Consider the following 15,184-nt stretch of genomic DNA (forward strand, 5'->3'; position numbering starts at 1 on the left):
AATATGTTGTTTAACTTAAATAAATAATGAGCCAAAGGTGAAAATAAAAGAGAAAATATGATGATAATTTTATTCCATTTATTTACTGATACTTTTTTTTTCTTTCTTTTTCACCCTGGACTCCAAAAACATATTGATACTTTAATACTAATCACCAACTGACAATTGAGGCCCATACCATATCAAGCAAAAGGCATTCCTGAAACGTTGCCTTCAGATTTGAGAGCATCTGGTGCTGAGGCTGCCACTCAACTTCGGGCTGCTGAGACGTAGCTATTCAGTAGAGTTCATAGCACCTCCCCTGACACCCTGACTCAAATATCAGATGCGGATCAGGAGAAGGAAGAAGGGGTCACCTTTGGGAGAATACAGCCTTCCTTCTCTCTCCCCACCCCAAAAAATCACTCAAAGTTTGTGAGGCTGCAAGAAAACATAGGCACCTTTCACTTCCCTTTGGTTGCCTGCTTTGACACTGGGCTTGCTGTCTGCCCCTCGCTCTGTTAAAATGGGGCAAGGTTAGAGCAATGAGGGCCACATCCAAAGGAAAGGGGGCCAAGCCACTCCACGAATTCCAGGTACCCAAAGGTTCAGAAGATGTCCCTCGAAACATGTCCACAGGATTCAGAGACTAAATAAGATTGGGGACCACAGTCCCACAGGCACTGTGAAAGCACAGGGCAGAGAGAACCCCCACATCAGAGGACTGCGGTGTGTTGCTTCCAGCTGAGGGTCAGTTACCTAAAGGCTGCAGTTATCTAGCGGAGCAGCTTGGGAGTAACCTCCTCCGTAGCTGCTCCTGCTGGAGCCACCGCACAACCTGGGTTCAGTCATAATCACCAGTCCAGCTAACTCCAACCAGGAGCAGACCGTGTTCCCAGCCCTGGCAACTGGAGGGCGGAGAAGAGCTTTGAGTACAGTGAGATTTAAATGTGAAAATCAAGTTCAGGATTGAATAGGGCTAAGCTCTAAATAATCAAAATGAGACAATTTTTTTTTCTTTTTTTTTTGGAGACAGAGTCTCGCTCTGTCGCCCAGGCTGGAGTGCAGTGGCGCCATCTTGGCTCACAGCAAGCTCCGCCTCCCGGGTTGACGCCATTCTCCTGCCTCAGCCTCTCCAGCAGCTGGGACTACAGGCGCCTGCCACCACGCCCGGCTAATTTTTTTGTATTTTTAGTAGAGACGGGGTTTCACGGTGGTCTCGATCTCCTGACCTCGTGATCCGCCCGCCTCGGCCTCCCAAAGTGCTGGGATTACAGGCATGAGCCATCGCGCCCGGCAAAATGAGACTATTTAATAGCTTATAAGTGACTGAAAAGGTACAGAACAGTCTGAGGTGCCATTCTGTGAGTAGGAGGTGGGGTGATGGACAGCAGCTATGCCACGAAATACAACCACTTACAGTATAGTATCTAATGAACTGAGATACCACTTAAGTGATAAGTAATAAAGACTATCTGTGGGTACAATGTATTATTTACAAAATAGCCTGAAAATGGTTGCTTCATCCCATTATTTAGAAATACTACAGAAAATAATGGGGAAAAAAACTCCACCATAATTTTGGAAAAGGCAAGAGTCCCAAACTACATTTGGAGAGTCACCCACATTATTGACATTTCTCTTTAAAACACTGTTTGGTGAAACTGGAGCAACATTTCTTTCCCCAGAATTTAGTCCATACTCCCTCATAGGGTTATTCCTGGGACATCTGGATTGTTGAAGCCTTTGATAATCCATACAATGTACTTAGCAGAAGCAGGCTGCATTCAATCAGAAATGGGAAGACCCAGGTTCTAGCTGTGAATCAAAGCACCAAAAAAGTGACTGAAACTTGGTACCTCAGTTTCCCCATCTGTACCACATGACTCAAAGCAGAGGCCAAGCAGGAGGAGGTGCTGCGCAGCAACCATGCTAAGTAAGTCTCAAACTCAAATGCACAGCCTGTAATAGCACTTTTCCCAATGTGCTCAACACAGAGACACGTTCACACCCAAACTGGGCAGCTTTGTGATATTTTTCCTCCTTTAAGATTGTTATGAAGCTCATTTTACTGTGATTTCTAATATAAAAATGACTGGAAAAGAAAAGACGGAAGAACAGAGTCTAGTAGGACTGACCCAAGGCAATATCCCTAGCTTGTCTCAGAAGTGAAAAGGAGATAAAGTAAGATTTGAAAGAATAAAAATATACTTTGTAAAGAGTAAAAGGCTGGCCAGGCATGGTGGCTCATGCCTGTAATTCCAGGACTTTGTGGGGCTGAGGTGAGAGGATCGCTTGAGCTCAGGACTTCCAGACCAGCCTGAGCAACATAGTGAGACCTCCATACCCACAAAAATTTTTAAAAATTAACTGGAGTACCGTGGTGTGTGCCTATAATCTCAGCTACTGGAGAGACTGAGGCGGGAGGATTACTTGAGCCCAGGAGATCGCTGCAGTGAGCCGTGATGGTGCCACTGCACTCCAGCCTGGGCAACAGTGTGAGACCCTGTCTCAAACAAAAAAGGTGGGAAAAAAGGCAAAAGGCTAATTATGACATCATCATCATCATCCTCCTCCTCCTCCTCATCAACACCATCATCACCACCATCATCACCATCATCACCATCATCATCATCACCATCATCATCACCATCATCACCATCACCATCATCATCACCATCATCACCACCATCATCACCATCACCATCATCACCACCATCACCATCATCACCATCACCATCATCACTATCATCATCATCATCACCATCATCACCATCACCATCATCATCACCATCATCACCATCACCATCATCATCATCACCATCACCATCATCACCATCACCATCATCACCATCATCATCACCATCACCATCATCATCACCATCACCATCATCATCATCACCATCATCACCACCATCACCATCATCATCACCATCACCACCATCACCATCATCATCACCATCATCACCATCATCATCACCATCACCACCACCATCATCACCATCATCACCATCACCATCATCACCAACATCATCACCATCATCATCACCATCATCAGCATCATCACCATCCTCATCATCACCATCACCACCATCACCATCATCACCATCATCACCATCATCATCATCATCACCATCATCACCATCATCATCACCATCATCATCATCATCACCATCATCATCATCATCATCATCATCACCACCACCACCATCACCACCATCATCACCATCATCATATCACTTCAGGACAACTCATCCAAAACACCTGATACTTCCTCTTCAATATCAGGGCTCTCAGGCCCAGGAACATAAAGCCTAGAAATATACATTAATAGTAAAATTAGGTATCAAGGGAAAAAAACCCTAAAACATATTTATTTATTTTTATTTTCTAAAGCTTTGATAATGAGCAACATGCCAAACATTTAGAAGAAAGCCTCTTAAAATCTTTTGACGTAAGGCACAAGGTGGTATGAAATACATCATAAATGCTTTAGAAATGTATACATACAAACTAAAGTATATCATATGTTAGTAAACAGAAAAGGGGAGAAATTAAATTGCTATAAATTATCAAGATACAGAGTTTAAAATATCTAAATTTACAGAACAAATTTCTGGTAAAGTGTATACAATAACTGTTGGTTTTTAAACAGAAAACAATGTATGAATGTACCAACACCAATTCTATTTCAGAGCATTTTGTACAACCTTTTCTTATTCTGTTAGATATATATAACCACCTACTGAAAACATAAGAATTTTATGTTTTTATAAGAACTTAGATTTTATGGTATCTACTAATAGATGTCTAAAATGTGGAGCTACCCAATATAAAAAGTCTCATTTTGCTCTTTTTCTAGGAGAGGTATATGCACAAAAATGTAAGTGCAAAAAAACAAAAACAAAAACAAAAACAGATCCTTTGCAGCAATTCAGATGTAACACTTGTAAAAGATCAGAGGAGGCAGGTATCTTTTACGTTGCTCCCTAGCTTAAGTTAAAAACATACCTGACTCTTTGGTGGTAGCTCCTCCTTCCTTTGGATCTTCAGACACTAGTAACTGCATCGAGCATTTCCTTTCCTGGGACTTCTCCACAGCTGCTATCTAAAAAGTTTAAAACAAGAAAACCCAACTTTTAGGGAAACTGTTGCATTAAACTAGGAAGCTGAAAATAACTTGGGAAAGGTTTCTTCATTTTCCAAAATAGTCCATACAACAGACATATGACACAAACATTTTTCCTAGAAATATATTCAAAAGAAACAATCTCTTACCTTATGTTTGGATAAAAGAGGACTGTAGAAAAAAAGAAAGAAAAAAGAATTTTAAAAAAATTACAGCAGCAATATGCTTCCAAACAAATGTCACTGAAATGGCTATAAAAAAATACAGCTTCTCTGGATTCTAATATTAGCACAGAACATTTCCATGGCTGAAACATTACCACTGGCTCACATAGTTCAAAGTGCAGCTATATCATGTGTTTATCTCCTTAGATGGCCAATTGCTATTGGAAACCCCCAAAGAAGCAACAAATGCTATATTCCAGAAGAAGAAGAAAAAAAGAATGATAACCTTTTGCTAATAAAGATGATTTCACACACACATATTTAAAAAATTTCAGTTTATGTCATTTTAGTCTAAAATAGATTATGGTTGAAGATAATTTTGTTGGAATTCTCCATGGAAACAGATAACAAAAAGTATAAATATTAAATGTTAGGGAATACCCAAGATAACAGAATGTACATATCCATTAAAGGCACACACAAAAATGCTCATCGCCACTTTATTCATAATATTCACAAAACAAGAAACATCCTAAAAGTCTACTAATAATAGAATGAATAAATTGCTGCATAGTCATCCAAGAAATCTGTACTGCAATAAAACAGAGCAAACCACTGTTACATGCAACAACATGGAACAAGACATACTGATGGGTGCAAGAATCTAGACATAAAAATCTATATTCTGCATGATCCCATTTATATAAAATTACAGGACAGGCAAATATATTGTTATAGAGTCCAGATAGTGGTTACTATTGTGGGTGGGTATGAAGTTGGCAGGTGCATGAGGGAGCCTTCTGCAGGGCTGGAATGTTCCATATCTTGCACCTTGCTCAGAGTGGTAGTCACATAGACATATATGTCTATGCAAAAATTCATCAAGCTTGTACACTTTATGTGTAACTTGAAAATATTTTTAAATATTAAAAAATTTAAAAATGATATGGGGGGAATTATCCAAATTTTGAAGCATAAAGACACCATGCTCATGTCATGTTCAATAACTATTTGTTAGTGAGTTCTTTATCTGCTGTATGAGCTACACAACAATTACCTGGCACTGTCTCACTATTAACAAACAGAGCTTTAGTTTACTCTCCATGATTCTGAGAGAAAAGGAGAAAAAGTTATCCATAAAATGGAAAGTCTTTTAGCCTTTGTATTGAGAATTCATGTTCTAAATTCCAGAAATTTGCACTAGTTTAAACACTATTGTCTCCCTTTGTCTTCAGAAATCTGGATCTCTGAATAAGGAATTTTTTTTAAAAAAGTAAGTGCCTTATGATTATTATTAGTTTAAAAAATACAATTCCTTGATACAATTCAAGCAACTGAAAATTACCTGGTAAATGCAGCTTTTCTTCTGCAAGGTTTTGGTTAGATACTGTATTCTATTTGCTTTCTAGCATCAGACTACTCCTAAAAATGTTATGTTTTTACTACAACACATAAACATTAGCAAGTAGAATCGAAAGCCCTAATACACAATTCTGTCCATCTGAACTCCTCATCTCTTAACCAAAAAGAGATCAAAATCAGAAGTTATATTTTTAAATATCTAATCAGAAGAATCTTTTGAACCTACATAAAGTTGACCTTTTACTGAGTTCAGTGTAAGAAACTCAATAAAAACTGAGAAAGGAACGTAATAAATGAAAGATTCTCCCCGGGGCCTGAAAGCTTGGGGGGATGAATAACTCCTCCCTCCTCAGGCCCAGTCCCAAGGCGCAAGGCCACTTGTGCGACAAGTGCACATCAGCGAGATAGCAGAAGCAGGAAGAGGGCTGGTCGGAAGACACGTATCCCTAAGGATGGAGAGATTGGCCATCCGGGTACCACATAGCAGTTACATCAGACAGGGACACTTCCTGTTTACAGGAGACCATAAAACCTCGGCCCCATCCTCATGTGGGGTTGACGCCATTTTAGGCCTCAGCCCATCTATACCCAGGTGCTCATTAAAACAGTGTGTTGCTCCACACCGCTTTGTGCTGTTGGTTGGTGCACTCTTGGGATTTGAACAAATACTAGAGCCTTGCACCTGGTGCTGAAACCCGGGCCCTTGCTCACAACCTCTGTACCTTATTCCTAAAACTGTCCACTCTCCTTCAATATGTTGATGATCTGCTCCTGTGTAGCCCCTCTCAAAAAGACTGCGATGCCCATGCTATCTGTCTTTTAAATTTCCTGGCAGAGTGGGGGTATCGGGTCTCCCCTAAGAAAGCACAAATAAGCACCCCCTCAGTCACCTACCTAGGCCTAGCTCTTACCCTGCAAACCCGAGGGCTCACAACCGACCGCATACCGCTCCTCCAGTTCCTCCCACCTCCACAAACTAAGCAAGAAATTCTCTCTTTTCTAGGACTAGCGGGATATTTTAGGCTCTGGGTTCCTTCCTTCGCTCTACTTGCCAAACCGTTATACTAAGCTACTAAAGGCCCTCTCCATAAGCCTTTAAACCCTGCACAGCCGATTACCCACCATTTCCGTCTGGTCCAGAAGGCTCTCACCTCAGCCCCCGTCCTCACTCTCCCAGACCTCACCAAACCTTTCTCCCTCTATCCCGACGAACGGCGTGGAGTTGCACTACATGTTCTAACCCAGTCTAAGGGACCCGCCCTCCAGATTGTTGCCTACCTCTCTAAACAGCTCACAACCACAGTTCTCGGACGGCTTGCCTGTCTCCAAGCACTGGTGGCAGCTGCTGTCCTCACCCTTGGAAGCCTAAAACTATCTCTTCGTGCCAACCTAACAGTTTATTCAACCCATAACATCAAAGACATGCTAGCTCACTGCAGTGTACTAAGTCTCATGTCTGCCCCACGGCTCCTTCAACTGTATGCTCTATTCATAGAAACTCCCCAAATCACCGTGCTAACCAGCTCCCATTTAAACCTGGCCATGCTCTTACCTGAAGCCACTACCTCCCAAGACCCTGCACACTTCTGTATGGACACCGTTCAAACCTTTCTTATACCTTTTCCAAACCTAACAGATCAACCCCTTCCAGATGCCTCATTTACTTGGTTTGTAGATGGCAGTTCCTTCCTACATCAAGGATGCCGACATGCTGGCTATGCTATAGTGTCACCCGCCCACACTATTGAAGCCAATCTGCTCCCCCTAGGAACCACCTCCCAAAAGGCTGAACTCATCACCCTCACTCGAGCTCTCACTCTAGCAGCTGGACAACAAATGAACATATATTCAGATTCTCGTTATGTGTTCCACATAGTGCACTCACACTTGTCCATCTGGAAAGAACGGGGTTTCCTAATTGCAAACAACACTCCTGTCATAAACGGCTCTCTCATCAGCAAGCTCCTTCAGGCTGCCCAGCTCCTGCAGAAAGCTGCCGTCATTCACTGCAGGGGCCACCAAACCCCAGACAATCCTATATGGGCTGGAAATGTGCTAGCAGATCAGGCGGCCAAACAAGTAGCCCTACAACCGTGCAAGGCCAGTTTCTGTCCCTGTCCTTATTCTTTCCTCTTTACTCCTCAGAAGAAAAGGAGGACTTCCAGGCCCAGAACCTCCAAAAGCAAGGACCATGGTACATCAAGGAAGGGCACTTCTCATTCTTCCTCATGCTCAAACAATGCCTATCCTCCAAAGCCTCCACAACTCTTTCCATGTCGGCTACAAACCTCTCTTGCAACTTCTCCGCCCTATTCTCACTTGTCCTCACCTTTCCAGCCGTGTTCGAGATATCACCCAGTCCTGCTGTATCTGCCACTCAGTGTCACCCCAGGGCTCCCTCTGGCCACCGCCTTTTTCTAACCACCAAGCCCAGGGCCAGGTACCTGGGCAAGATTGGCAGGTAGACTTCACTCACCTGATAAATGGCTCCCTTACCTTCTAGTCTTTGTCTGTACTTTCTCTGGGTGGGTAGAAGCGTTCCCAACAACTTCAGAAGGTGCAAATGTTGTCATACAAACTCTCATCATGTATATAATTCCCCGTTTCACACTCCGTTGGGACATCCATCCAATCCAATAACAGGCCCACCTTTATCAGTCTCCACATCCTTAGGAATAAAATGGGTTCTCCATACACCTTACAGGCCTCAATCTTCAGGCAAACTTGAAAACATCAACTCTGTCCTTAAAGCTCAACTCACCAAGCTGGCTCTAGAAACCCGCCAGTCGTGGACGAGAAATCTCCCTTACACCCTCATGAGACTCCGTGCAACACCAAAAGCACCCTCTTTTTATAGTCCCTTTGGAATCATGTATGGACGAACTTTTCTCTTAGGGCCTCCGCCATCACCAGACTCTGAGCCACTCGGGAATTACTTACCCTCCTTAATCCAGACATGGTCTTTCATTTGTAAAGCAGTGAATGAGGCCATGCCTCTCCCTGCCGACACCTCCTTGTCCTCTCAACATAACTGTCTTGCAGGCACAGACGCGTTTATTCGCCAACCTGATCCTCACAAAAGGCTACAACCAAAGTGGACAGGCCCCTACGCTGTGATACTTAGCACACCAACAGCATGAGAGTCCAAGGACTCCCCAGCTGGGTCCATCGTACCAGGGTCAAGCTCACCCCAAAGGCTACTTCTTCCTCCAAAACATTAACAGATAAGTAGTTGTCCAGGCCAATTTCTCCTACCAAGCTGAAATTAACCCAAAAATTTTCTTTTTCTTAAAACCAAAACACGAGGAAGACTAAACACGTGCTTCCAGAGATGGCCTGTATCTACCCAATCCGATGCTGTGCCTCACTTCCAACCAAAAGTCTTAATAGGGGAATATCTCTCACCACGATCCTTATACGGTCAGTAGCCGCCCTGCTGTCCACAGCAGCCCTTCAGAGCTGCTGTGAGTGTTATCAGTCTTTCCACCACAGAGGAAAGATGCAACAATCCTTCACTCACCATACTCATGTCAACAGTCCTTCACTCACCATAGTCACACAGAAAGATCCTATTGTGGAACCTTAGTCGACGAATGTGCTGAATCAGGAAAGAGTTATTATAAAGCAAAAAATCTAGGAGTATCTGGCAGTCTTAATGGGGCTACATGTCCAAAAGGGAAGCAGTGGCTTTGCTTCACCAAAATTGGACAATGGGGAGTAAACGCTCAAGTGCTCGAAGACAGAAAGAGAGAACAGATTATAGCCAAAGCAAAAGCCTCAAAACCAACAACTACCCCTGAAAATCACCTGTGGTATTTCCATCCCTTTATACAAAAACTATAAACAGACGTATCACTTCTCAAGCCAGAAAAAAATCTGTTTGTAGATGTAGGATAGGGCATCTGGCTTACCATGAATGTGTCCAATTGCTGGGTATGCAGGGGAGCCTGCAGGAGTGAACAGTGGCCGTGGCATGGGATAGACCTTCCCCCTTAATTACTAGCATTTCAAAACCCCAGCCTCACTTTGAATTCTCAGGAATGTCCGTCGACCTGGACACTTACCAACCCAGTAAGAGGGACGGCGTGCATATCCCGCAAGTGGACTGATAAAACCCATGGTGCCGTAGGTGAAAGCCCCTGTCACCAAACCCTAACAGTCAACGCTTCCACAGCCGAGTGGTGGCCAAGGTTACTCCCCGGAGCCTGGTCTCCTTCTAACTTCAGCTACCTCAATTGTGTCTTGTCAAAAAAGGCCTGGAACTGTACAAACACCACTAACTCTTCTGCCGCATACCCCTGCCTAAGTGCACTATGCGACAATCCTAGGAACACCAGCTGACGATGGACTGCCCCTGATGGATTCCTTTGGATATGGGGAACCCAGGCTTACTCACGGCTACCTTAGCACTAGCTTCCTACGCACAATTCAACCTGGATTCATTTTACTTCCAAAGCAGGCGGGCAACACCCTCGGAGTCCCTGCGTATGATAACCAGAGAAAAACAGTCCTAAAAGGCAGGAGAAAGCCAAAGACGGCGAGAGGACGAGTGGCCTCCGCAACGGATCATCGAATATTACGGTCCTGCCACCTGGGCTGAGGATGGCTCACGGGGTTATCGCACTCCCACATATATGCTAAATAGAATAATTAGACTACAGGCTGCTCTAGAGATAATCACTAACCAAACCGCCCCAGCCCTGGAAATGCTCGCGTGACAACAAAACCAAATGCACCCGGCAATTTATCAAAACAGGCTGGCTCTAGACTACTTTTTAGCAGAAGAGGGTGCGGTCTGTGGTAAGTTTAACATCTCCAATTGCTGTCTTAACACAGACGATAACGGAAAAGCGGTTCTAGAAATCGCTTCAAACATCAGAAAAGTAGCCCATGTACCAGTCCAAACCTGGAAGGGATGGGACCCAACAAACCTTCTAGGAGGGTGGCTCTCTAATTTAGGAGGATTTAAAACGCTGGTAGGGACAGTAATCTTCATCACCGGGGTCCTCCTGTCTCTCCCCTGTGGTATCCCACTGATAATAAAAGCCATTAAAACTCTTGTTGAAACTACAGTTAACCGCCAGACAATCCAGACGATGCTCCTGCTACAACGACACGATGGATACCAACCCGTCTCTCAAGAATACGCCAAAATTAAGTTTTTTCTTTTTTTCCGAGGTGCCCACGCCACCCACGATGTCACACCTGAAGTAGTTATTGAGAAAGTCGCCCCTTTTCCCTTTTTCTATAACCAAATAGACAGGAATGAAAGATTCTCCCCGGGGCCTGAAAGCTTGGGGGGATGAGTAACTCCTCCCTCCTCAGACCCAGTCCCGAGGCGCGAGGCCACTTGCACCAGCAGCGTGCGTCAGCGAGCAGCAGAAGCAGGAAGAGGGCTGGCCGGAAGACACGCACCACCGAGGATAGACAGAGAGGCCATCCAGGTACCACGTAGCGGTGACATCTGACAGGGACACTTCCTGTTTACAGGAGACTGTAAAACCCCTGCCCCGTCCTCACGTGGCGCTGACGCCATTTTAGGCCTCAGCCCGTCTGCACCCAGGCGCTCATTAAAACAGCGTGATGCTCCACAGCGCCTTGTGCTGTCTGTTGGCGCGCTCCCGGGATTCGAACCAATACTAGAGCCTTGCAATAATTATATTATATCCATCTTAATTTCTCCAGTTGAAAACATTAAACAAAGAAATGGATACTCAATGCTATAATGCTTCTTCAATATTCTACTCCAACTCATTCTAACGAAATTCTGATATACTTACTCTTGATGTGTTGCACAAATTTTCGTAAGCCGTTCAAAATCTTCACCATTAAATCCCTTTTCTGAATTCCTTAGAGCCGTAACTGTATGTGGTTGCACAGTTTTCCATTTTGTTTCTAAATTTAAAGTATTTGTTAGTCACTGGCTCTTACAAAACATATTTAGGAGCAAAAAAACAAACAAAAAAACAGTTAAGTAGCACCACTCATATAGATTTGCATGCAAAATTATCTTTTCAAACAACCCAACAGTTAGAAATAACTAACTTATTACTTTTCAATATAAGTAAATATCATCCTAGAGACTAAATTAGCCAGTAGGGCATGAAATGTGATTAGGAAAAATGCAAATAGTTGCAAGTATTCTTTTCTTGGCATTGATATGAAGAGCAAAATACAAAGAAAAAAGTCTTCTCACAATATAATAGACTTGTGGTAAAAATGCTACTTTCTTTGCAACATTAACTTGTCTATGGAAACATCTATTTTCTGATTTATAAAACCAGGTCAAATATGTTAATTTTGTAGATAGTGACTTGTTGGATTACTGCTAATTCCACATTCCATGTTGGTCTGTACTTACCCCACTGTTCTTGAATGGCAGAAAGATTTGCGAGCAATTGCTCATGATACAATCGTTCTAGCTGAATGAATTTCATTGCTTTCTCATCTGAATAGAACATTTAAGGAAAATAGAAATCCACACTATTTACATTATTCCCATATTTGAAGAACAATGTCCTATAGATGTTGAGAAATTTGCAGCTTACTAAAACATGAGAGGACTCTAAATATTTTTAAATTTAAACATATCTAAAGTAATGTTTCTCTCTCTTTTTTTTTTTTCCTTGAGATGGAATCTTGCTCTGTAGTCAAGGCTGGAGTGCAGTGGGGCAATCTCAGCTCACTACAACCTCCACCTCCCGGGTTCAAGCGATTCTCCTGCCTCAGCCTCCCAGGTAGCTGAGACTACAGGCGCCCACCACTGCGCCTGGCTAATTTTTTTGTATTTTTAGTAGAGACGGGGTTTCACCATGTGAGCCAGGCTCGTCTCGAACTCCTCACCTCGTGATCTGCCTGCCTCGGCCTCCCAAAGTGCTGGGATTACAGGCATGAGTCACTGCGTCCAGCTTTTTTTTGAGACACAGTCTCCCTCTGTCACCCAGGCTGGAGTGCAGTGGTGCCACCTTGACTTATTGCAACCTCCCCCTCCTGGATTCAAGTGATTCTCCTGCCTCAGCCTCCAGAGTAGCTGGGATTACAGGCATGCACCATCATGCCCGGCTACTTTTTGTATTTTTGTCAAGATGGGGTTTCACCACGTTGGCCAGGCTGGTTTTGAACTCCTGACCTCAAGCGATCTGCCTGCCTCAGCCTCCCAAATTGCTGGGATTACAGGTGTGAGCCACTGCGCCCAGCCTAGTAATGTTTCTTGGTTTTGAAGTAGGTAAATTTTAATGTGGCATATTATGCAATAGCTACTTGGATTCCACACTATCGGCAAACAGAAACTGAAAGAAGGTTTTAATGCTCAAGGAATGTCTGCTTGCAGAGTCAACTAAAAGTAATTTAAGGAAACAGGACCACATGGAATCCTGGAATCTACATGTTTCCCTTTTTAATTTCTCTCCTTACTTTCTGTCAAAGAACTATGTGACTCTTTGGTCAAGTGTTTCTGTTTCAAGTCACCTTGATCCTTATTATTTCCCACTGAATGCTTTTCTCCCACAAGACCAAAGGATCACATGCCTAAACAATGACAGGGCAAAAACTTATATGGGTCTTTTGTAAACACTCAATTAACTTGCCACAGTGATTTCCATTATTATCACGTGATTCTACTTCTTTGTAAATGATCCTGTGAGCTTTCGCCTTCTCATTTGTATCACACAGATCTGCATCTTGTGAGGTCAGGATACACTGTCCAACTGCCTACCTTCCTCTGGGCAATGCTCTAAATGCTGACCCAGAAAAAAGGAAGAGAAAAACTCACTGTTTAGCTTTTTGTCTTCATGATCACTCAGAAGTTCTCTCTCTCTCGCTTGCTACCAAGCTAGCTTTGAGATTTACTGCTTTTGGTCAAAACACACTCTTCCGCTAATGCCTTCTTCCAGCTGGTTGTCTTCTTGCCTGCCCCATGTCTTAAAATGGGGGTCCCTTACTGCATTATCCAAGGGGAAGGCAAGACTGGGCTGTCTAGTCCAGGACCAATTACAACGACAGATACGACGAGATTCACCACCACAGGGGCGGCAATGTCCCGGGTCCCAGGTCTGTGGCACACGTCGCCCAGCTCAGAAAGGCAAAGGCTAAAGAACATGCGGCTAAACCGGGTTAAATGTACACTGCTGAGTGTTCTGTACAGAAAAATAGTTAAAATAATACAAATTTTCCTTCAAAAACTAAATACAAATACGTATTTTAGTAAAATTAAGGCCTATTTATGAAGGTAAACTTTGGATGGTTCTAGGAAATTTTGTGAAGAGACAGAAATTTCCTACATTTTGCTTTCTGAGGTGGTTACACGGGTACATACAACTGTCAAAACCACCGAAACCATATGATCTGTACATTCTATTACATGTAAAATGTACTTCAATTAAAAAAAATGAATGGTTCTCTAAGAGTTCTAAAAATTTCTTCCTGTAATTAAGAAAAGGATACAGTCCTCCTCCTGGAAATAGGATTCTGCTATCTGTTAAAAACAAAGAAAACACAGAGAAAATTAAATTAACACTTGGATGAGAAGATAAATTTGAAACAAATTAAGATCTTGAAATTCCAAATGTTTTTGATATCAAATTAAGAAAACTCTTTTTTTAAACTACATTGAACAGTTCAGAAGAAATCTGACTGTAGGCACAGGATGCAATTCTGAAGTTACTCATCTCAAGCAAAGCAGAGACGTTCTTTGGTGTTTATACATCATTCCTCCTACTCTACTTCAAGTCAAAGGAGATTTCCCTGATTCATTAGAGTTTAGGACTCTAAAGAATGAGAAAAATGTTAGACACTTACAAAAATAGAACACAAATGAAAAAATGATTGTTTATTGTAAATTAAAAGTAGAAATATTCCTTTCAAATGCTGTGAAGCAAACATAAATAAATAATTAATAAAAAGAAAAAGCAGAAATATGTCAAGTCACCTGAGACCTCAACATCCTATTGATTTCATTCCTGTTTCACAAACCACCGGCTGAGGACCTCACAGGACACTGACTTTTTGGTCTGGTCTGATACTTAACAAAAGGCCAGGCTGAGCACTAACAGTTGATTAATGTTGTTTAGAATATGTACAAAGTGCTACACGTGGTAAAGAACACTAGATAAAGAGATCCAAGACTCAGGAGCTGGTCTCAGTTCAGGCTTGTCAGTTATCAGATTCATTCTAAGACATCTTTACATTTAAAGATTCTTTGATTCTAAAAACTTTGGGATATTTTTAGATCTTTATTTAGATATGACATTTATGAACAGATCACTAAAACTAAAAATATTCACTGAAATATTGCATAAACTCTGTATTTTTAAAACAGTTTCCAGCCGGGCATGGTGGCTCACGCCTGTAATCCCAGCGCTTTGGGAGGCTGAGGCGGGTGGATCATCTGAGGTCAAGGGTTCAAGACCAGCCTGACCAACACGGTGAAACCCCATCTCTACTAAAAATACAAAAATTAGCCAGGCATGGTGTGTCATGCCTGTAATCCCAGTTACTCTGGAGGCTGAGGCAGAAGAATTGCTTGAACCTGGGAGGCAGAGGTTGCAGTGAG

At 42.7% G+C, this 15,184-nt stretch overlaps 1 protein-coding gene and 1 pseudogene across 9 annotated transcripts in view; one reads left to right on the top strand and one right to left on the bottom strand.

Annotated features, from left to right (window-relative positions):
• Positions 1-15,184, bottom strand: part of CNST (consortin, connexin sorting protein) — a 115,417-nt gene that overhangs the window by 33,351 nt on the left and 66,882 nt on the right. For all 9 annotated transcript variants that reach the window (XR_010149592.1, XM_054674934.2, XM_054674937.2 and 6 more), the window contains 5 exons: positions 14,077-14,107; positions 11,996-12,082; positions 11,415-11,529; positions 4,258-4,279; positions 3,991-4,087 (listed from right to left, as the gene is read on the bottom strand). Coding sequence is in view for 8 of the 9 variants with exons in the window: in XM_054674934.2 (XP_054530909.1) it covers positions 3,991-4,087; positions 4,258-4,279; positions 11,415-11,529; positions 11,996-12,082; positions 14,077-14,107 (352 nt within the window). In the remaining variant the exon portion in view is untranslated. The remainder of the gene's footprint in view (positions 1-3,990; positions 4,088-4,257; positions 4,280-11,414; positions 11,530-11,995; positions 12,083-14,076; positions 14,108-15,184) is intronic.
• LOC104004820 (suppressyn-like) lies at positions 8,966-9,477 on the top strand (annotated as a pseudogene).

The sequence above is a fragment of the Pan troglodytes genome, chromosome 1, assembly GCF_028858775.2.
Source record: "Pan troglodytes isolate AG18354 chromosome 1, NHGRI_mPanTro3-v2.0_pri, whole genome shotgun sequence".
Classification (NCBI taxonomy): domain Eukaryota; kingdom Metazoa; phylum Chordata; class Mammalia; order Primates; family Hominidae; genus Pan; species Pan troglodytes.